Genomic DNA, 24205 nt, shown 5'->3' on the forward strand with positions numbered 1-24205 from the left:
CGTCCCGGCGCTTTACTCGCTGCGCCCAGCGGAGAACCATCTTTCGTGGCCGTTGGGAAAATTTTCGCACTGCCGAAATTCTAACCCGGTGCTCCTCTATAGGTGGTTAACTGCCGCAGCGGCTCCGATGGGAAGAAGCCGCGTGCTTTCGGACATGTAATACACACATAAATAAGTGCAGAGAACAATGGCATACGTGCAGAAACGCGAACCCCAGTGTCTGCACCACTGTCACCCAGGAACCCTGGCGCTCGCTCGAACAGTGGAGAGGCGTCTTCCGCGGACGCTGGGAAAAAGCTCGCGATACGAAGTATAAAATAACTGTTATGTTTATGGAGCGCCATTAGAACTAGATACGCCATGTACCAAAATCCGCAGTTTCTTGTACCAGAGGCTCTGCAGAGGCTCCAGAGGCTCTGCAGGTTAAATAGTCCAACACTATCACTTCAATGAATGCCAATTGTCACAAATCACTACGGCTCTATAGTTCGAACATTTTGCTTTATTCGCATTCAACACTGATCTCACTCATTGCTCCTCCCATAAAGTGCGTCCAATCTTCAGCTGCTCAAAACAACAGTGCTAACAGCTCGACAGATTTGTTAGATAAACCCTGCTGTTAGATGAAATGCAGCCCAGCTTTCAACCTTTGATCACATCATCTTTGAGAACCCATTATTCTCAGCCTCCACTCCTGTAATGTGCAGTAGCTTCAACTTCCGCATGCAACTGTCGTGTCTGGAAGGAGTGCGACTTCTCAAACAAGCATCTTATCTGTGCCCTATGTTGCAGCTGGTACTTTTACCAGGAACACAACGTCACATGCCCAGACCTAGCCTCCTACTATGCGAGCTGGGTTTTCGCAAGTAGTCGAGATATTGCCTGCAGATGTTCCACTCTTGAAAAATATGACATAGTGCGGTGTGGTGCCCTTTCTCTCCAGTGACCTTGACTGGACAAGCTGTAAATTTTTCAAGAATGCGCCTCTCTGTTGGCTCTGCAGAGCAGGTGGCTGATAGGTGCAAGGAGTTTGAAAAGATAAAGCACAAGCTCTATTTATGGTAACTCCTCATGCAAATAAATGCACCTGGAAACAAGGATGAAGGAATGAAAAGATGATGGAGGCAAGTGATCCTGCCACACACATTAAAAGCGAGATAACTTTAACGCTGGAATCTTCTTTACCAGTTCTGCAATCTCCTTTGGCATCAGCCCCTTGCCTGTTCATTAATTATGTCGTGCATTAAAAATAAACATAAATAAATGTAAAGTATTGACGAATAAACATGCCGAAAGCGCCCTGTTCAGCATAAGTGATGGGTAAGAGGGGGAGAGGGTGTATTTTCTTGGAAGCAAGCAGATACGGGGCCATTTTTGCCCGGACACATTCTTTTGCTGTAAAACATTCCTCGGGTAATCTTTTCCTGGACTGACTGACTGACTGACTGACTGACTGACTGACTGATTATTTGATTGATTGATTGATTGATTGATCGATTGATTGATTGAGATTGATTGCTTGATTGATTGATTGATTGATTGATTGATTGATTGATTGATTGATTGATTGATTGATTGATTGTGGTGCTTATCGCGCTGAAGTTATACCTGGGCTATGAGGAGCGCTGTAGTGGACGGCTCCATATTATTTTGACCACATGGGGATCTACGAACACGCTGAAATCTATATCCACGGGTGTAATCGCTTTTGCTCGACCCTTCTTCCCCTACACGCTTTCCCAAGGACACCTGGTGGTAATGAATTTTCTCATATTGTACCAAACAGTAGCCCGACCTCTTGCCTGGCATGCATGAGTTCTGTGGCCCCGCTCTCCTTTCTCAAGTGTGTAGCAGCTAATGCCAAGTCCTCTCGAAAGATGGACAGCGTTTGCTTTCTGGAACGCGCGTAGGTTCGTACGTACGCACACAGAAAGGAAGCTTGCACGGTCACACTTGAAATACTCAAAAAGATGTGCAAGTGATAATGGACAATGCAATAATGGACAAAATGACAGTGGTGAGAGACTAAAAGGGGGAAAGCGAACTGAAGCAGGTTATGGTGAGTATACGTAGTTTTCAATTGCTCTTCCTGGCCGTTGGTAGTCATCGGACTTACTACCGAGCCATTTGTGTTGCTTGCTGGTTCGTACTTAGCTGCATGGAATGGGACATCAGAAAAAAGGTCGCCGAATAGAACGACGGCGAGGAAGAGCCCGGGAGCTGCAGCCGATCCAACGATTGGGGAAGTGGTTGCGACCTTCCCCGCTAAGGGCCCTCGTAATTAACACTGCCAAGCCTTCCCACTCCAAGTTCTGCACACCCCTCTCTTAGGTCTATGTGCCCCTATCTCGATCCAACTTTCGTCTCTAACGGCAAACACGGGCATCCCCAGGAGGAATAGGGCAAGAGCAATGAATGGACCAATTCCTCCGGAGAATTCGAGCTTTTAAAAAACTTACTGGGGCAGAACCCTCCCCCGTGAAGACAAAAAAGACTGAAAAAAAAGAAAGTAAACTGCATCTGCTTCCGTCTGCGCTCTTTCCGAGATTCGCTGAAGCCTAACGGCGGCGATGTCATGCGGTCGTTCCGGTGCAGCAATTGTCGCAGCTATTCTGTAGACCGAGTGGAGAGAGGATGGGAGGCTGCTCTGGTTGAAGAAAGGAGAAGCGTGAATCGCCAGAGCGTGGAGCCGTAACGAATACAATGTTCACGTTACACGCGATCGCCCACTCCTTCCCCAGGCAAACGCACACTTGTCGCGATTATTACCGAGTCAGGTGGTGCGCGAAGAGCCAGTCAACGGCTGACACCCGCTGGCCCTTCAGTTGACTGGCGCAGTGGCCGAGCCTCTACATAAGCGGCGCCAGAGCCGCGCCCGCGTTGACAGCAGTGTGGTCGGCGCCATGGATGGCTCAAGAGAAGGCATGGCCACACGCGGCGGCAGCACTTGCCAGAGCCGTTCCTTGCTGCGGGTGAGTGATCGAACGGAGCTTCTCAGCTCGGGATATGTCTTGTGTACCAGCATCAAACGCATCGGCAGATATACAAATCAGAAACGATAATGAGTAGTCAGATTAAGATGACGAAGTGGACTTAGGCTGGGCACTTGGGCTGGGCATGTATTGCGACAAAATGACAGTCGGTGGACCACCGAGGTTGGCAGATGGCTACCGAGAGACGGGACAAGTAGTAGAAGACCATAAAGTTTACGTGGGGACGAAGTGCGAAAGTTTTTGGGCCAAAAAATGAATTCTGGTAGCGCAGGACGGAAGCGGCTAGATGATGATGATTATGGTAGTTGTGGTGGTTGTGACTATACAAAAAGCCCATAATTTGGCCCCCTCTCACGCATCTCTTTTGCAGACATATTCGCAACGAAGCCATGCTCACAGTTCGTAACCTTGGCGCGCTTGACGTCCAGGTTCTCGCTGTCGTGGCCGTAGCTGCGGAGTGCGCCCTGGAGTCGGCCGCCAGCTGGGGAGGAAGAGTGGCCGCCGGCAAAGAGTTTGCGCCCACAAGTCAAGGTGGCGCTAACAACAGCACCCGAGCAGACAACCTTTCCAGCAAAAGTGCGCACGTCCCGTCACTGCTGTTTCCGTCATCGAGTTTCGAATTCACGCAGGCCGTGGGTCGCGATGAGGTATCCGCGGTGCCTGGAGCAGGGAACTTCGAGGAAAGCCTCCATACCGACGCCTCATCCCAGAAGCTCTATCGTACCCACGAAGGCGAAAGCACGTCGCTGCTTCATCAGAGCGGGGAACCGTACCACGCTTCGGCGACGGGTCAATACGGAGGCCCCAGCTACGGCTCCCACTTCGGCTTCCCAGAAGCCATGAGGTTGGTCTACCTACCTCGGGACAGGTTGGGATGAACAGGAGGGAAAACAAAGCGCATGCAAGGTTTGCCCTTTCTAAAACGCGAACCCCTTCTCTTTACCTTCAACTGCATTTGGAAATATCACTCGGTTATTCTCTTTAACGACAAGTCGCGGATATTAAGATAACGTCGTCTTCTGGAAACATGCGCAACACGTGGCGGTCACATGCAAGGGTTATACGGCACAAGGATGATGATGATGTTAGGTTTTCTTGGCGCAAGGGCATGAAGGCCAAAGAGCGCCAGTACTATGGTGAGGATTATTCAAGTGGGAATATAAAGTACAGAATATATAATAAAAGGTATCTCAAATTTCTGTTAAAAAAGAATTGGTGTAGAGGGCCAAGTAAAAACAATTATCACTATGTCAGGAATTTTCTACGTGCACCCCTTGCCACCGTCTTTGCGGTAGCAGTGAGAGGCCCTACCGGGTTCTAGCGTGCGATGGTGGCTCGGCTCACGGGTGATATGACACATACCTTAAAAAATCTACGTCTGAGAGGTACTTAAAAACACGGTTAACAGAGAAAAATGGCTCGTCTGATAAAAAGAGCAATGGGTGTTGAGGGATCATGCGTGTGTACAATTCTGGAAAATGAAGCTTTCTTTGCGGTTCAAGTAGTTTGAATTCTACCAGTACGTGAATGACTGATAGCGACCCTCCACACCTCAAGCAGCGTGGCTGTTCTTTTCCTTTCAATAGGTACGCATGTGTAGCATGGGTATGGCCTATGCGCAGTCTACAGAGAGTAACCTCTGTGATCCTGTCCCGTTTCTCAGGGATCGATCTACCTAACTTGGGTTTTACCATGTGCAATTTGTTTGCTGTTTGCCTATTCCAATCTTCCTGCCATTGGTCGCGCAGCCTCTTACGTACGTACGCTTTAAGATCCTCGTACGGGATGCTTTGAATATCTAGGTCACTCCGAAGAGCTGCAGTTACAGCATTCCTGTCTGCTTGCTCATTTCCTGCTACGCCGCAGTGACCTGGGACCCAACAGACTGTGACTTCAAGTTTTTGTTTGTGGGCTGAGCACAGTAGCTTTAGAAATTGATTAAAGACTGGATTTTTTTGTAACTTTCCTGACGCTAAAGCCTGCACAGCACTTTGAGAATCAGTGAATATCACTGACTTTTGGACATTGTTCTGAATAATATATTCTACAGCCAATACAAGGCCGTGTGTTTCAGCAGTGAATATAGATGTGGCTTTAGGCATAGTCTTTGACGTGGAAAAGTTTGGACCATGTGCAGCACATGATACGGCACCAGCTGACTTGGAAGCATCTGTGTAGAACTCAGATGCTCTGCACATGTTCTGCAAAAGCAAAAAATGCTGCATAATTAATTCCTTTGGAGCGGTTCTTTTGTCAATCTTCATAAAAGAGAGATCACAAGAGATAGGGCACAGATCCCATGGAGGGACAAGGTCAGCAAAGCTGGTTTTCTGAGCGTCGGTGAAGGATATTCCCAGGCCTGTGGCCAGTGCCCTCACCGACAGAAGAAATGGCTCAGCCATGGCAGGTCGCTTTTCAAAAAGCTTGATTGCCTGGTTACCTAGAGTGCTGTTAGGGTGTCCGGTCAAGGATGTCACTTTTAGAGCATAATTCAACCCAGTGTACTTCCGCTGTGTTTCAAGAGACCACTGATTGGCTTCCACATACAGGCTTAAAACAGGGCTTGTTCGGAAAGCGCCTGTAGCCAGACGAAGGCCAAGTTGGTAGACAGGGTCTAGCATCTTTAGTGCTGTTCTCGTGGCAGATTGATAAACAAGACACCCGTAGTCGATGCGGGACCTCACAAGGCTATTGAATAAGGCCAATAGGCACTTTGTGTCAGTACCTCAAGACTGGTGTGAGAGGACTTTCAGGATCCTGACTGTATCCAAACATTTAACTCTAAGGCGTTTGAGGTGTGCAATGAATGAAAGTTTGTCATCAAGCAGAACCTCAAGGAACTTGTGCTCCTTTTTTACCGCTATGGGTGATTCATTGAGTGTAATAACGGGATCTGGGCGGATACCACGCTGCCTAGAGAAGACCACACACGTGATTTTTTCTGGGTTAAAACAGAAGCCATTCTCATCTGCCCATTTTGTAAGTTTGTTTGCAGCTAGTTGGATTTGCCTCTCACAAATGGACATATTACATGGTTTAAAGGCAATGTGCACATCATCGACATATAGTGAGTAGGATATGGAGCGAGGCAGTGCAGTTCCTAAGGAATTCATTTTAACAATAAAAAGGGTGCAGCTAAGCACACCACCCTGCGGCACTCCATTTTCTTGGACGAACATCTTCTAGAGGACGTTTCCAACCCTAACCTGAAAGGTGCGCTCCGAAAGGTAATCTTTCAAACTGTTCAGCATGTTTCCACAAACTCCAAGGCGGCGCAGATCACAAAGAATACCATAACGCCAGGCTGTGTCGTAAGATTTCTGGAGGTCAAAGAAAACTGATAAACAATGCTGCTTATGAACAAATGCATCCCTGATGTAGGATTCAATAGCCACTAGGTGGTCTGCTGTAGATCTACCAGAGCGAAAACCCGCCTGGCGATTGTCTATAATACCATGGTACTCAAGAAAATAGATAAGGCGACGGTTAATCATTTTTTTGAAGACCTTGCATAAGCAACTGGTCAAAGCGACCGGTCTAAAACTAGTTGCAAGTGATGGATCTTTCCCCTCCTTTAGAATCGGCACCACAATAGCTTCTTTCCACACTTTTGGAAATTGCCCTGCACGCCAGATCTTGTTAAACAACAGTAAGAGCGCTTCTAGCGCGTCGTGGTGCAGGTGCCTAATCATGGTATATGTTATTCGGTCTCGACCTGGCGATGATTTACCACAAGTAGTGAGCGCAACTTTAAGCTCCTGCATAGTGAAGGGGCAATTATACCCTACCTCAGACTGCCGTTTGTCACGTACGATCTTCCGTTCCTCTGCATTCTTGTGTCTCAGGAAGTTATTTGAATAGTAAGCTGAGCTTGATACATACTCAAAATGCTTGCCTAGGGCATTCGCTTGGTCTTGTAAAGTGTCTCCACTTGTGCTGACCAAAGGGTGCGTAAGAGTGTTACTTCCTCGGAGTGCTTTGATTCTCCTCCATACTTTCCGCGTGTCAGTATATGATGTGATTGATGACACAAAACGATTCCAGCTTTCTCTTTTCGCAATACGCCGTATTCTTCTGCCATTGGCCTTTGCCCGCTTGAAAAGTACGAAGTTTTCAGTCGTTGGGCACCTACGCAAGACACCCCATGCCTTATTCTGTTCCTTACGGGCCTGCCTGCAATCATCATTCCACCAAGGTTTTGGCTTAGTAACCCTACTAGAAAAGGTCTGGGGGATGGACTTCAGCGCAGCTTCAATTATATGGGTGGCCAGAGTCTCAGCAGCTTCGTCAATACCGAGGTTGTCTATAAGTGTGTAGTGACAGTCAGAGAGCTCTTTGAATTTTTTTCCAGTCTGCGGCCTCCTCCTTGAACTTTTGTGGGCATGGAGTGTTGTCTTGTTTATTGTCTAAAAGCTTGAGGCTTACTGGAAAGTGGTCACTTCCGTACAGGTTATTAATGACCTTCCACTGGAGTGGTGGAAACAGAACTGGAAAGGCTATGGCGAGATCTATGCAGGAGTACGTGGCATGTGTTGTGTTATAATATGTTGGGTCTTTCTTGTTAAGTATGCACGCTCCAGATGATAGCAGAAACTTTTCAAAGAGGCGTCCTCTAACATCCGTGCGTGCAGAACCCAAGAGTGGGTGGTGAGCATTACAATCCCCAACTAGCAGATACGGCTCTGGCAGCTGATCAACTAATGTTTCAAACTTCATACTGGAGAGCCCGTGGTCTGCAGGTATGTACAGTGAGCATACTGTAACCAGTTTATTAAAGATAATGGCTCGTATGGCTACAGCCTCTAAAGTGGTCTGTAGCGGTAAGAACTGGCATGGCACTGATTTTTGCACGATAATCGCAACTCCTCCAGAGGGGTGCATGCAGCCATCTCTGTCTTTCCTAAATACTGAGTAGTTCTTTAAGAAGTTTGTTTAGTTCGTCCTCAAGTGTGTCTCCTGGAGACACATAATACTTGTTTGGTGTTGTGACAGCAATTCATAGATATCGTCCAAGTTTTTCAGGAGGCCTCTGCAGTTCTATTGGACTACATTATCATTTACCATCAGCTTATGCTGAACAAGGATTAAGGAAGTGACATGCTGTCACCCTCCCAGGCTCAAGACACCTTCCCAGGAGCCGTGACCCTAGGTGGCTTTTGCTTTGAACGGTCAAGCGACGTGCCGCGCCCTATCGCCGTACCGCGCAACGGAGGGCTTGGCGTTGTGTCCATGGCTTCTTGCGAAGCCTCGTCAACAGGGCTAGGCTGGCTGGTTGCGGCAGCCTGCCTCTCAGCAGGGACCGGCACTGCAGTGCCAGCAAGGGGCCTAGCGTTGGCATCAAGGGGTGCTGGGGCAGCCCTTGACGCTTCTTTTGTGGCATGTGCAGTGGCCTTAGCCACCGGCACTGAAGGGGCTTGGGGTGTCCCTTGGGGCCTCACTGGGAGGGTTCCAAGGGGAACTCGAACCGAGTGTAGCGCCGCCCCCCGTCGCGCTACATCGGCAAAGCTAGTGTGTGTCAGGAACAGTCTCTGTCGTGCTTCCCTAAAGGTAATGTTTTCCTTATACTTCAGAGCAATTATTTCTTTTTCTTTCTTCCATTGCGGGCACAACCGCGAGTACGCGGCGTGCTCTCCCTTGCAGTGTACACAGTGGAGTGGAGCTTCACAGGTGTCAGACGAGTGGTCGGGGAGGCTACACTTTGGACATGCTGCCTTGCCTCGGCAGCTCAATGAACCATGGCCAAATCTTTGGCATTTATAGCAGCGTCGGGGGTTTGGAATATACAAGCGGACAGGGATTTTAACGTAGCCTGCCTCGACAGACTCGGGCAGTAGACTGCTCGAGAATGTGAGGATTACATGCTTGGTCGAAATTTCCTTCCCATCTCTACGTATTTTGATTCGTTGAGCATTCACAACATTCTGTCCCTCGAACCCTTCCAGGAGTTCTTGCTCAGACAAGTTCAGAAAGTCTTCATCAGAGATAACGCCTCTGGTAGTGTTCATGGATCGGTGGGGACTGATGCTCACAGGATTGTCACCAACAGTGGTTATTTTCGTCAACTTGGCACACTGACCTGCGTCTTGTACTTCCAAGAGAAGGTCACCGCTTCCCAACTTGCTTACTTTATAGCCGCCGCCTAGTTGATTTGTTAGAACTTTGGCTACCAAGAATGGTGACAGACGTCTCATTGACATTCCTTCTTTTTCACAGCGCATGACGTGGAACTTTAGGAAATTTTCTGACTTTTTAGGAGTGAAAAACTGCTGGACTGCTTCGTTGCGCCCCCGTTTCGGAGGACGATCATGGGATGCAGAAAATCTTGTTGCCATAACAAGTGAAATCAATTCAGCAGCTATGCTGGCCGCCCACCACCGAGCCCAACCTGGGAACGCACTAGATGCGCGTTAGCCATACATAGCTGCTGTAACCCTGTTTAAGTCCTCAAGGTTGATTCTTTACCCAGGGTTAACCCTCTCCGCCTGGAAATTTGTGGAAATGAGGAAAAGAATATATGACAGGACAGGGGTAGCAAAGAAGACAGGAAGGTGAAAGAGCTAAGAGGGAGGCAGAAAAAGGCGACTGGCTGGTTCCCCCCGGGCGGGTCAGACCGGGGGCACCGTCTGCGACAAGCAAGGGCCAAAGTGGCGTGTTGCCTCTACCGGGGGGCCGTGAAGGTCCAAAACAACCCCGGCTTTGGCTCAGCCACCAGGATTCCCTTTTCCCCGGACACGGCTCAGCCACGCACAGCCGGGGCGTGGGTGGGTCCAACCCACATGTGCTCGGGTCCGTGGTGTTGCAAGACACCAAGTGCCTACGGCAGTAGGCACCCCTGCGGAGCTCGGGACCGTGGTGGCGCTACTCACCAAAACACCTTGAGTACACAAGGTGCCCCCTGCGGGGATACGGCACAAGGAAGAATTCGGCTCATAAATATTTATTTGAATTCTGTAGCATCGCGATACGCAGACGGAAGTGTAACTGGTGCAACTTTCCCAGCCACCCTCCCCCTTAGTCTCTTTTCAGGCCCCGCGGATGTGATTCGCGGAGGCCAGCGTTACCTGGTACCAGTAAGATAAAACGCAGGGGTGCCCCCCGACCGAAAGTAACAGCAGCAGCTACTCCTCCCCATCCCCCACCCCGCGGAAAACCGGGAGGAGAGCTAACGAAAGCGTTCAAAGAAAAAAAAAAACGCTGCTTGTGTTCGCCAAGTGATGCTTCGCATTTAAAACTTTCGTGAGGAGATGGATGGGGCCCCCACCCCGCCGTTGTCTCGTGAGGGGCGCGATCACGATCACGCTCGCTTTTCCCCACGCTCGTAATCACACTTGCTCGGTAACAAAATATAACCGGACAATGGCCGAAAACCGGACCAATCATCTGTCTTTCTACCCGCTTTTGCCAGGTACTACCACCGCTACCACGAGCCGTCGCCGAAGGCGTACAACACGCAACGCGCCTACGCCTACGAAAAGGTCTACCCCGAGCAGAGGTACAGCACCAACCACGCCATCTCCTACGAGAAACACTACAACGACGACGACAACGGCAGTGGTCGGCCCAAAGGGGGAGGCTACGAGTCGCGCTACAGCAGCAGCTACCCGGGAACGAAAGGGGGCTACCGATCCGGCTACGGAGATAGCTCGGACCACTCGGACAAAGGAGGCAGCGGGTACGCGCACGGGCCCGGGTACTCCGGCGGCCGCGCGTCCCGCTACGACTCCCGTTCGGCAGCGACGTCTTCCGAGAGGCGGGACGGAGCGGAACCCAAGATTAGACGGTACGTCTACAAGAACCCCTACGACCGGAGCACCACGCGGGTCGTTGAGATGCACTCGGGAAGCGGGCGGCCCCCTCCGTGGGCTGAGTCGAGCGTCAGCGAACTCGTGTGGAAGCCGGGAGGCATGGAGACGTTCGTCGCTGGTCCGATGCGCGATGGCTGACTGGTTGGTCGCTTGTCGAAGGTTGACTGCGCAGTGGATATGCAAGTGCGAAATAAAATTGGGGTTATTTTGTTTCGTAAATCGGTATAGCGCAGTCTCTCGCCATAATACGCTCTGGTAGGATTTACGTTCCCACCCTTTACCTCATCATCATCATCATCACCAGCCTATCTACGCCCACTGCATGGCAAATGCCTCTCCCATTAATCTCCAATTACCCCGTTCCTGTGCTAACTGCAACCAATTTATCCCCCAAACTTCTTGATCTCATCTGCCCATCTAACTTTCTGGCGCCCCCTCACTCTAAACGGAAATACCCCGGATAGGGAGTAAATTGCTTGTCTTCTAGCGTCCTCCGTATACGGAGTTTTATTTACTCCGCTAAAAGGGAGTATCTAGTAAACTCCCCTAAGGGAGGGAGCTTTTTCAGGCACTTAGCGGAGTGTTCGTGCTCTTATTAATCCGCTGAGGAGGGGAGCTTTTGGGGGCATTTAGCGGAGTATTTTATGTAATTAAGAACACCCCTGAAGGAGAGCGTGTTTAACCATCCGGAGGAGTATTTTATGTCACCTAAAGCTCCGCCACGAATAAGTGTTTTTGAGTGTCTAATGAAGTATTTTATGTTTTAAAAAACCACGCAGAGCAGGGCAGTACCGAGACTTGCAAGGAACAAAACAGACATTTATTTCCTTTCAACTTCACGTCAATTTCAAATTCAAAATAGAACAAATAGCACGTCAAGTTCACAACAGAACAAAATATTTGCGTTCAAAAATATATCAGCTGATACACAAACATTTAGATGGAACACGAATAAATACGATAATGGAGTCTAAGTCACATCGAGAAATAAATCGCATCAAACGCAAATGAAATACCAATAAGTTGAAACATGAAATATGGTGGAAAATATATGCGGCTACCAGCCATACGGTGGTCCATTGGGGTTGTGCTACTGAGCCCAAGGATGGTGGTACGATCCCGACCACAGCGGCGTTTTTTTTTTCGATTAACGCGAAAAACAATAAATTCCGTTTGTCGATATTTTTGCCACGTAAAAGAACCCCAGGCGGCCAAAAATCCCCCATTACGGCGCACCCCGTAGTCATAGCAGCTTGAGCTCGTTGAAACACCGATATATTTTATTTGCAGCTCCAATGTAAGCCCGTCACTTCTGCGTCTATTCTGCTCACTCATAAGCGCAAATTCTAAAGAAAGTGACGAAACGTTGTAAAGCTGAAGTTAGATGTCTTCCCTCTCTAAACCATGTGATTTATTTAAAAATAAAAACAGAAATCAAATTGAAAATCACTATTATATTTAGCGAGTATGATTATTACCAAGTTTGCAACATAGTTTACAAGAATGACATGACCATAGCCACGTCAGAAAAAACAACTACGGAAAGGCTAACTGAATTCAAAACAGCGCAGGCAGTACCAAAAAGCCACACACATAAGACGTCTCAATACAAAAAGCCGAGGTATCACCAAAAGAATAAAAGCAGGGTATTCAGACATGACGAAAATAAAATACAGGAAGCCCGAAGAAAAGAAGGTGGTGTTTAACTGCGAGAATACAAACAAGGTGACGACATTGGAATGCGCATAGGAACCTGCGTAAGGCGCCCATGTTTTCTGTGCCAGTCAACTTGCTTTGTGTGCGTATATCCCCCCGTCTTTTAGTCGTGTTCCCTAAACGGTTGGGGGCGCGTGGCAGTTCCTCGGTGTGCGCGGTACGGCGTTCGTGAACGTTCCAAGAAAACGAGGGGGAGATTGTCTCCCCGCGTGACGGAGGGCGAGGCGGGCGATGTCTGCTTGAAGCAATACCATAGCGACGTGTTTACGGCGCATTTAGAGCTTTTCTGGCACTGGAAACTCATGGATATAAATAAAAAGGGACGACTTTAGGCTTGGAAAACAAACGAAAAAAGCATCAATGGTAAATGCAAACGTCATCCCTATTTCATATTTGCCGCGCTTTCGAGGCGCTTTTTCAAAGAAAGTGTAACGAGTTGTGCCGCGCCTCCGCCAGATGGCGCCACGGGTCCCGCGACCGAGAGAAGACGCAGTGAAACATCCCCCTCGCGAGGGGCACGATCAAATGCAAAGCATTTTCGGGGGCGCACTTAAGTAGTTTGCGTTACGTTAATGTTGTTGCACTTGTGGCAACTGCTGACGAGAGAGCGCTCGTCAGCAGTGATTTGAATGAGTCAACGATATAAGGCGCGTTCATAGCGTCCCATACTGTGTCGGCTTTGTGGCGCAGGGAGCACTTCCTTTACGGTCTGGTGGTGTTGGGTTAATGCATTTGTTTGTGCACCAACTTGTGTCTCGGTTTTTCTTCTACAAGGCGGCGGAGCATCCATTTTTACGTACTGTAATTCAAGAGCGCGTAAGTTACCATTTACCGTTTCTCCTTGTTTCTACGGGTGAGGTGAACCAAAAGCCGCCATGGGGTTTTCTAAAGGAAGTTGTAGATACTTTTCATTTCCTGCGCGGTTTTCTCTGGAGTACCTGTTTAGTCTTTCAAGGACGGCTATGACGAACACTTTAATTCATAATCTATTCCCCGTGCCTCTTTATCGCCAGCCATACTTGCGGGACCATACGAATAATGTTTTAGACCGTGTCAAGCGTATATGCGTGCCGCCAAATGCCAAAACGTTTTTCTTTAAGCTTCATTCGCAAAAGCTTCCAGTTAAAACATGGCTGCGAGACAAAGGAATGTCGATCTCTTGGTCAGACAATTGCCGCTTGTGCAACCAACCAGAAACTATTGACCACTGTTTTGTGCTGTGCCGTGACGCGGTGTTTTTCTGGGACGTTTTGCAACGGACACTAAAAAAGGACATTGACATCACCCCATACACCATTCGCTTCTTGCCATTTGAGGACGTTAATCGGGTGCCATATGACGTTTTTGTGCTCCTAGGTTTGTTTAGCTTGTGGAAGTGCCGCATGACTGATCGGCATGCTGAACCCCCTTGGCCGACCAAGGAGCGTTTATGTTGCGCAGAGTGATCCACCAGAGTGGCTGCATCTTTTGGATGCGTGCGTTTGCTTGCCTGAGTTTTTAATTGGTGCCGACCTTTGTTAGACTGACGTGCTTACCCTTTGCTGTCTGTTAGTGTTTATATTGTGTGTCAATTGTCTTGGCTGACTTCTCTCTAAAATTTCCATGTATTAAAGAAAAAAAAAGTCGGCTTTGTGGCGCAGTGGGTAGAGCACCATGTACATTGCGTTCCGCCCGCAGGGTCGAGCTAGGGATCGAAACCGGGCGCCCGATAGTATTTTTTTTTTATATAGTAGGGAGCGGTGTGGCGCGGACTACGGACGTCAACGCGGGTGACATCGTGAGTTACTGAAATGCTCTGCATTTAAAAATAAACAAATAAACACGTACATCTATTTTGTACAATCATGCGCTGTTTACAAAAAAAAAAAAAGAAACGAAATGTGAACTGAACATTGCAAACGATGGTGCTATTGCGGAAAAGACTAGCCTCTCTTTGACCGACTACTCTTAGTTTGAAGCAAAGTGCAGCTCCTGGAACATTTTTCAATGAAGAATGAAAACATTAGGCGGGTCGCTCTTGCAAATGATTGCAGCGAGACGCAAACATGGTCACTTTTACGCCACCACCACCGCGTCACAGTGCGCGACGGTAGCATCTTTCAAGCAAAATTGAAATCCCGGGCTTTGACAAACATCACGGCGTTAGCGAGTATACACCCACCGAAGTACAAAGTATAGGCCAGAAAGCCTCCCTACCGTTTGCGACATCCACCTTGCTGTGTAGGAAGATTGGTTGCTTTTACAGCGCAACACTGTTATGCATCGACGAGTCCTACGCTTGTTGTTGATCCGATCGCCACTTGAAGTATCCTGTTCGTGCTCCCGCACGCACCCACCGCCACATTCTATCACCGCGAAGCGAACTCGCGCACCACACAATACGTTGAGGACAGTCTTGGTTGATCTTGCTGATATTTTTCTTCCTCACGTGCCGTTTAAGCGGCAAGGTCGTCACTTTTTGGAAACTCCACGCGGCATGCCACGATTTCTATATCGGAGCTCGGTGTCTCGCTGCACGTCCACCGGGAGCAGCGGCCATCTTGACGACTGCCCTCTCGTTTGCGCCGAGATCTTCCCCCTTGTGCACTCTTTGTGACGTGCGCGAGGACTTGAACCACGTGCTATGTGCGTGTACGCGGTATAGAGCCGCCAGAACGTCCCTTTTAGTGTCCTTGGGTCTTCCGCTGTCTGGAGGCCTAACTCTCAGTGACGTACTAGGCCCTTGGACGAACTCTAAACGAGCATCTCGAGCGACAAAAGCTCTACTGTCTTTCCTGCGAAGCACAGGACTTGATCAGACTCTTTAAACAGGACTCTCTTAATGAGCGCGTCATCTTCATCACAGTCATTATCATCTCTTCATCGATTTCTTTTTTTTTATATACATCTGGTGTAGCAAGCTAGAGGCCTTGGCCAGGCTAACCTCACCAGTATCATTAAAGACTATTCTCTCTCTCTCGCGCGCGAGAGGCTCGTCCTGTAACTCCGCCCATGGACGGAGCTTTTCCGGGCGTGAATCTCCCAAGCCGAAGTTTCTTTGGAGGTTATGTGTTTAACTCCGTCCTCGGCCGGAGCAATGGTATGTAATCGCTTCGTATTTACACCGTCACTTGGTTGACGGAGTGTTTAGGCGTATAGTGCTTTATACACTCCGCAGCACGGAGTAAGCGTTGTACTGCTGGAGGATTTACCGGAGCATAAACCTAAAGAAACTCCCCATCCGGCTTGTTTGCGTTTACTGTGATATGGCGGCCCGTCAAGTTTGGCGGCCGCCACAGCCACTGTTAGGAAACCTCGGACTCTTCTGTCGCCACCCTAAACGACGAAGGCGCGGCTCATGTAGGCTCCCTAATTTCGCGTCCCATGCAAGGTATAGGAAGTTTCACTCCCCTGGCCGGGCGTCTCTACGAGCAGAACGGCCGGCGCGAGACGATACGCTGTTGTCGCGGCCGGTCGGGGCGTGAACGAGTACGGCAGCTAGCTGTGCGGCCCACGATCGGCCGGTCGACTTTTCGAGAGCGCAAGTACGCCGACGGCATCGAAGAGCTCTGCGCCGACGCGAGCTGGTGATACGCTGTTGTCACTTTATCGCGCCGGTCGGGGCGCGGACGAGTACAGCACGCGGCGCACTACACAGAATCGATTAAGCTCAAACTACTTCGTCAAAAGCAAATAAATACTAGCCGCTGTTGGCAACATTTCTCTCGCCAGTTGGAAAAAAAACGAGGCCACATTTCGCAGCACTGAGCCTCGGGGAAGGTCACTGCTTCACGAGTGAAGACACTGCAGTGCTTTCGTCGCTGCATGGTATCATTATCTAAAGATTTGGCGCGGGCACCCTGCTAACAGGAACAAAACTGCCCGTGTAAACAAAAATAATAAAATTCTGGATTTGAACTTTCACAACATGCGCAGAAACGTACACCCTAATAGCTGGCATGTTTCTACACTTCCCTCCCACGGTAGCTTTTTTTTTCTTTTGTCTCACAAACACAGGATGGGTCGATCGGCACAGGGCATATTAGCTGTGCCGGCGCCCATCTAGCGCTCAACCACTGCCTTTTGTGCACCCAGCTTCGCCACGACGTCTCGCGATGCCTGTGTTTTCGTTTTACCAGACGACTACAGGCGCGTCTCAGCAGCTCACAACGAAGTAATAATGGTTGCACGAACTTCCTGTGACAAGTGTGTGGCGCCCCCCATCCCTGATATTCGTTGGCCGCTAAGTTCAGTGGCCCCACCAGGCTCGGTGGGCAACCTTGTGTGTGGCCGGGCAATAAACACCGCCGAGCCAGGCCTCTCAAGCTTGGACGTTCCCTGTCTTCCCTATAGGCGGCGTAAAAATCGACGCCCCACGTGACCAACCTAAAGCGCTGTTTTCGACCATCAAGCCCACCAGACGGCGCAGGCAAAATGTTACTTTTGGTATAGAATACAAAACATTCATTCCGTGACTCAAAGAGCCCACACAGTTCGCTTACAATGTGTTATTTAAAAATACTATTAACAAGTTCCGCATCAAACATTCGTTGAGCAAAAATGTACGCAACTTTTTACGAACAGCCGACTGGTGCACCACCTCGTTTCTGAATTCGCAACCACAAAGCCGCCAATTCAAATTGAAACCGCTGCAACGGCCGACCGTTTCAATGTGCGCGGAGCACCGGTTTCGTGACTGTTATTGCTGTTATGTGCTTTTGCGTCCATCAGTTGTTGAGAGGACTGGCAAAACACGGGAATTGAGTGCTTGTGGAATGACAAATGTGGGAAATTCCGCATCTGAAGGCAGCTGTCGAGGCCAGAATATTCGATTCTTCCAACAGAAGGTGAGTGTTATGCACTCCGCTAGAAAGACGGTGCAAAGGAAACCGTTGTCGCCGTCAATACTTCATTTGTGCCCTTCGTTCGAAATCTTAGCGCAAGTGAACGAGTTGTTATGGCAAAAAAAAAAAAATGTTGTCACGAAAGCGACGTACAATTGCAGCGATCGAAATGAAATGATGTCCTGGCCTCTGTAAACTTGCGGATGTCAATAAACGATTTGTTCTCACTTGCTGCTCACTGTGGTCTGTGCCAGTCGAGGCCATCTGGTCACCTGGCGTAACATCACTTCACTAGCGCGGCGCAAGTAAACACGCGACCAGCGTGCCAGCCAGGAGCCAGCAGGAGCAGCCGGCCGGACTCGACGCCCCTTTCGCGCGCGGGAGGAGGAGAGTCGAGTCCGGCCGTGGAGCAGCGAGCCGGCGGCCGCCGTGCGAGGGCAGCCATGTTATTAAGGAGCTCAAGCGGCCTGTGCAAAAAGCATCCGCCATGTTTACAAAGCCGTGTTTACAGCGCCATCAAGCGGGCGTACTGGGTAGTTCACGACGCCGCCACTACGCTTTTTCTGGCACTACAGGCAAAGCTAGACCTTTGCTTCTCTAAAATCCTCCCTGTTCTGTGGCCGAGCACGGCAGCTCGGGGGGTCGGGGGTCAGTCACCGTCACCACCAGCGCGCTGCATGTCGTCTCTCGGCTGGAGGGTACCCCTACCCTCACAGGTTCACGAACGCGGGACTAAATCGTGGCACTGGCGACGAGGGAAGAAGCCCGCGGAGCGGCCGAAGCCACCGTGAACGCCGCCACCGAGAACGCCGAGACACCGCCCCCTCAAGCCAGCCGCCATTACGCCATGCCGCTGTACGGGAGGCTCGAGCCGTTCGAGGGTGAAGGGTCCGCCTGGCCGGTCTACGAGGAGCAAGTCGGCGTGTTTTTCCGGGCGAACGACACACCCGAGGCGAAACAGCGCGACATCTTCCTGGCCAGCTGCGGGACCCGCGTCTTCGCTCTCCTGCTCGACCTGCTCAAGCCGGCCACGCCGCACGACAAGTCGCTGGGTGAGCTGCTCGCTACGCTACGCTCGCACTACAGCCCGGCTCCGTCGACGTTAATGGAGCGTTTTCGCTTCAATAACCGGAGCCGCCGAGACGGAGAGACGCTCGGGCAGTTCGTCGCAGCGCTGCGAGGGTTGGCGAGCGGCTGCGCCTTCGGGGAGCAGCTCGACTCGCTGCTCCGGGACCGTTTCGTCTGCGGCATCAACGACCCCGCCATGCAGACGCGACTCCTGGAGCTTCCTGACCCCTCGCTGGACGACGCCGTGAAGGCAGCGCTGGCGATGGAGGCTGCGGCCAAGGACGCCGGCGAGCTAGCGCGTGCAGCCGGCTCACCGTCGGCGGAGGCGGCGGTGAACAAGATGGCGGCACGGCATGGCAGGTGCGTTCGCTGCGGTGGTGACCACCCCCCCTCCCAGTGCCAGTTCGCGCAAGCGGAGTGCTTTGCGTGCGGAAGAACTGGGCACATTGCTCGGGCGTGCCGAGGGGGGACGACGGCGGACGGACGGAAGCAGCAGCCGGCGTCGAGCACAGGTTCCGCGCCAGCCCACGGCCGAGGAAGTCGGCGCAAGGGTAGGCGGCGGGGGCGTGCGGCAGCAGCTTCGGGTGCAGCGGCTAGGCTTCACGTCGTGGCCGAAGACCCGCAGATTGTCGACATGTGGCACGCAGCCACAGTGCAGCCGGCGGTGCCACCATACTAGCTGACCGTCGAAGTCTGCGGGCGCCCCATCTCCATGGAGCTGGACACAGGGGCCAGTGTGTCGGTCATGGCCGGGAAAGCCTTCAAGCGCACCTTTCCTGGTGTGTCCATCGAGGCGTCGGGCGTCATGCTGCGCAGCTACTCCGGACAGCTCGCCCAAGTCGAGGGTCAAGCCCAGGTCAGCGTCCGCTTTGGCGACAGGGAGGCCACCCTTCCCCTGTACCTGACCAAGGGGCCGTCACCGACGCTGCTGGGCCGGAACTGGATCCTGGCGTTGGGCGTGAGGCTGCCGGAGTACCAGGAAGCAGTGCGTGCGGTGGAAGACGTCCCGAGCCTCCTGACCAAGTTCGAGGCCCTGTTCCAGCCCGGGGTGGGCACATTCACCGGCACGGCGGCGAGCATTCATGTGCCAGAGGGAGCACTGCCCCGCCCAGCCCGACTGCATGGACGGCGTCATCGAGCAGCTGCTGCACCGGCGAGAGGCCGGCACCAACGGCGGCGGGGTGCTGGGCGCCAACGACCGCTGTTGCACCTGGTGGTGCTGGGTGCCGGGGGCCACGCCCAGCAGGTGGCGCAGGCTATGCGGCAGGTGCTCCCGCAGGGATTCCGGCTCGACGACAAGGCCCAGTACGCGCTGGATTTCAGGATCATCGACGGCGACGTGGGCCTGCCGCACAACTCGTTCCACACGGAGCCCCTGCCCCACAGCTGCCTGTGCGTGTACGCCAGCCAGCCGGGACTGGAGTACATCCGCGAGAGCCTCGAGAAGACCCTGCTGGCCAACCTGGAGCAGGAGGACCGGCTGCCCTTCCACGGCCTGGTCATGGTGTTCGCGGGCCAGGGGGACTTCCTGCGCGAGGAGGGCATCAACCGGGCCAAGAGCCTGCAGTGCCCCTTCGTGGACGGAGGCGGCGGCCTGGACTCCGTGCGGCTGGAGCAGGCGCTGGTGAAGAGCATCGAGCGGCGGGCGGGCCGGCTGCACATCTACCAGGCGCTGCCCGCGGCCGCGGGGCCCCGGCCGGACCTGCGGCTGATGCTGTGCATGCTGTGCGGGGACCCGTACGCGCCCGAGCAGGTGTTGGCGCCCCTGATGGCGCAGCCGGGCTGCCTGGCCACGGGCCCGCTGCACTGCCTCAGCCTGGACTCCTTCAAGGGGAGCCAGCTTCACCGACCGCTGCCAGCACAGCACCAGGGGCTGGTGCTACTCGCGCCCCTGTGGCGCCACGCGCAAGTCCTTCGACGCCGGGAAGGCTGACAGCTGGTGCGAGAGTGACACAGGTGGCACCCAATGCTGCCACACCTGCATCGACACCTGTGCCCAGGCGGAGTGCGAGACTACGGAGACCGCCAGACCGTTACTCGCCGGGGGGACAGGTGTTGTTTCGTGTTTGCGTAGGACAAACAAACTTGGGGGTGAGGGGTGTGACAAGTGTGTGGCGCCCCCCATCCCTGATATTCGTTGGCCGCTACGTTCAGTGGCCCCACCAGGCTCGGTGGGCAACCTTGTGTGTGGGCGGGCAATAAACACCGCCGAGCACGGCATCTCGGGGGTCAGTCACCGTCACCACCAGCACGCTGCATGTCGTCTCTCGGCTGGAGGGTACCCCTACCCTCACAGGTTCACGAACGCGGGACTAAATCGTGACACTTCCCAACCCCTTTTCGCGCATGTTTTAAATGTCTAAAGCAACAGACGACCCGAAACACATCGAATGCGCGCCGTCTTCTCGCAGGTAGCTGTGGGAAAATCCGCCGGCTGCGCCCACTCGATTCCTGAGTGTAACGTCACTTCCGGTCGTCCGTAATGGCCGCCCTTTTTTTCCTGTTTCGGTTTGAAAAGAGCGTTTTTGATCTTCGTTTACGATGCAGCGAAGCACATTTGGGCCTCCAAAGTTTGCAGGTAGCAAGTTTTAAGGTTATACTACCAGAAAATAGTGCATTTACTCAGCCAAAAATTTTGTTGCAGTTGGCCTTTAATCGTTGGGCGCCAATCGTACAAATAAGATCCTGAACTGTTCCCGGACACAACCCTCTCCAAGCCGAGGAAGCAGCGATAGCGCTTGCGCTTAGCCAAAGCGACGCCAAAGTTATAATCTCAGACTCTCAGCAGGCGTGCCGCAACTTTTCCAACGGTCGCTTGCACGTCACAACACTTCGACTAATCAATCGGAGACTACCAACGAGACCAGTGAGGATTGTATGGGCACCAGCTCATAGCGGAATCCCCGGCAACGAGATCGCCAACCTCGTGGCTCGAGATTTGACCCGCCGAGCCAGCGCTGGTGAAGCCGAAGCCGAGCCCGAGCGCATGCAACCTCTTGTCACCTACCAGGAAATCACGCAACACTATAGGCTGTCCCGTAAAACCTACTCTTCACCACACAAATCGCTACCGAGAGATCAGGAAAGGTTACTGCGTGCCCTGCAGGTCAACACCTTCCCGCATCCCACCAGACTACACCTCTTTGACCGGACACACGTTTCTCCCCTTTGCCGCTTCTGTGGAGAGCCTGGGACTCTCAGACACATAGTGGGCGGCTGCGACAAGTCCACCCTAGACACCCCTAACATCCACCTTTCCACAGAGCTTTGGGAGAGAGCCTTGGCCAGCTCCGGCCTCGAAGATCAGCTGCGCCTGATCGAAAGGGCTGTCGACGCGGCCCGAGCTCAAGGCATCCTGGAATGAGGACGCCTCTCTCAAGCATTTTCTGGATTAATTAAAGTTTATTCTCTCTCTCTCTCTCTCTCTCTCTCTCTCTCTCTCTCTCTCTCTCTCTAGGGACCATAGTCATAGTAACATCGCCGCCGGAAAGTGGGCGGGGATTCGCCATTGCTTCAAACGTTTAATTTATTATCTCGATTATTCCTTTGAAGTTTGCGATAAAACTGCATATCATTGTTATCAGGACAAGGCAGACTTTTTAATGAACCAAACATGTATTTTATCTTCATAGCCTTTAAGGGCGCTTGCAAACTACCGCGCTTTTTTTTTCTTCAGAGGGGGGGGGGGGGGAGCGGAGAACAACCTTAGTTCCCTCCGAACAAAAATCCTGGCTACGCGCCTGAAGCCAGCGCTGCCCCGCGTATTTGTAACGGCGACGCAAGCCATGGACTGTTTAAAAAAGAGCACGCGTAAGTGCACAGATACGTGCGCGAAAGCGTGGCGCACCGCAGCAGACGTACAGTCAAACCCGATTATAACAAACCCGGATAGAGCGAATTACACTATATATCGAACAAAATCAAACCTGTTACAAAAACATTTCAGCAGGCTCAGTGAAAGCGGTTTCACATCAAAGTATCAAGGCCCAACGCACTGTATACGGTAAAGCGCTGTACATTGGGTTCTTTTAAAGGAGCCAGGAAGAGAAATGTCGTTTCAAATCGCGCGCCATCAGCCGCAAAGGGTTCGCACAACATCCGACAGATGGCGACGAGTGTACTGGCCAGTAGGAAGACGCAGTGAAACATCCCCCTCGCGAGGGGCACGATCAAATGCAGAGCATTTCCGGGAGCGCACGACGTTAAGTAGTTTGCGTTACGTTAATGTTGTTGCACTTGTGGCAACTGCTGACGAGAGAGCGCTCGTCAGCAGTGATTTGAATGAGTCAACGATATAAGGCGCGTTCGTAGCGTCCCGTTCTGTGTCGGCTTTGTGGCGCAGTGGGTAGAGCACCATGTACATGGCGTTCCGCCCGCAGGGTCGAGGGATCGAAACCTGGCGCCGGATAGTATTTTTTTATATAGTGTAGGGGGAGGGGTGCGGACAACGACGGCGCGGACTACGACGGGACAACGCGGGTGACATCGTGAGTTACTGAAATGCTCTGCATTTAAAATGCATGCGAAGCATATTATCGAACTCGGCGCGCCTACAATCGCCACCGAAATGCGTTGTCTCGGATGCAAATTGAGGTGCTGATCGGCCATGGTTGAGACTTTAAGCCTCGCATAGACGGACGTCACGCCCGACACCTTCCGTAACTGTTTCCGACGCACGGGATTCACGACGGAGCCCATCCAGGCAGCGAGTCCGGACCAAGACGGCATCATCGGCGGAGCTGCTGGAAGAGCTCACCAACGTTCCAGATGCTGTGCCGAAAGGAGCGTACTCAGAGGATTTCCTGCGTGTTGACGACGGTGTTGCCGTCATTGAGAGCCCCTCGAGTGCAGACACCGTCGCCGATGTCATGGCAGCTGGTGCTGCTGAAAGCACTGAAGAGACTGATGATGTCACAACGTAAAGCCGTCCGATGCCTTATGAAGCGCTTTTGCCAGCCGATGTTCTCACCACCAATATTGCTTAGATATTGAAGGACACGTAGTTGAACTAGTGCAAACGATGTCTAGTGTAGAGAATGCGGTGCTAGTTGGTGCCGCCAAAGCGAAAGTGAAAACAAAAAATCACCCCTTTCTTGCGAAGTAGGCAGTTAAGGCGGAAAGTAGCTTTATCACATGCAATAATGGATTGTTTTGTGTAAGATAATAGCATATTTTAAGTGTTTGTTTCGTTATGTGAGAATGGCGGTTGTTGAAAACTCCTTTTCACCAAATGTATTACTTCAGACGACAGCGATGGCGTAGAGGTAGAACACCCGCCTCGCGTGCAGAAGGACCGTGGCTCGAATCCCGGTGCCGGACAATTCCCACCGGATTAAAAAAAAAAAATCCGCGTATTGATGGAATTGCACAAAGGGGCTTGGGGTGCGGCCTGACCCCGGCGACCATTGCCGGTAATGCACTCCCTCACCAGAGCAGGATCGGCCACCCTGGTGTAGTACCGGCCACAACCTCCCATAAATACGCCAACTAACCCTCGGCCCTCAGTCCCCAGCGGCTGCGAAGCAACTGACCACGGCGGCGGTCAGACCTGTGACGCAGCAGAGGGTGCTAAGAATCACTGGATCCGGACAGGCCGCCAATGGAATCTGAACCTGGCAACGTTTAACGTGGGAACCTTATCTAGCGAAGCAAGTCTCGAGGTGTTGTTCGAGGAATTAGAGGGCATTAAATGGGATGTAATAGGGCTTAGCGAGGTTAGGAGGGCAGGCGAAGCCTTCACGGTGCTGAAACATGGACACGTCTAATGTTACCGTGGTCTAGAGGACAGAAGAGAACTGGG

General features: G+C 51.8%; 1 protein-coding gene across 1 annotated transcript; it reads left to right on the forward strand.

Annotated features, from left to right (window-relative positions):
- The first annotated feature begins 2801 nt into the window (after positions 1-2801).
- Positions 2802-10994, forward strand: LOC144173828 (uncharacterized). Its single transcript, XM_077702083.1, has 3 exons — positions 2802-2972; positions 3422-3837; positions 10399-10994. Exons 1-3 carry the CDS (start codon positions 2904-2906, stop codon positions 10934-10936), a joined length of 1023 nt encoding a protein of 340 aa, XP_077558209.1. The 5' UTR covers positions 2802-2903; the 3' UTR covers positions 10937-10994.
- Positions 10995-24205: the final 13211 nt, after the last annotated feature.

The sequence above is a fragment of the Haemaphysalis longicornis genome, unplaced genomic scaffold (genome assembly GCF_048455015.1).
Source record: "Haemaphysalis longicornis isolate Haplotype H1 unplaced genomic scaffold, Haemaphysalis longicornis Haplotype H1 scaffold_3, whole genome shotgun sequence".
Taxonomy (NCBI): Eukaryota; Metazoa; Arthropoda; class Arachnida; order Ixodida; family Ixodidae; genus Haemaphysalis; species Haemaphysalis longicornis.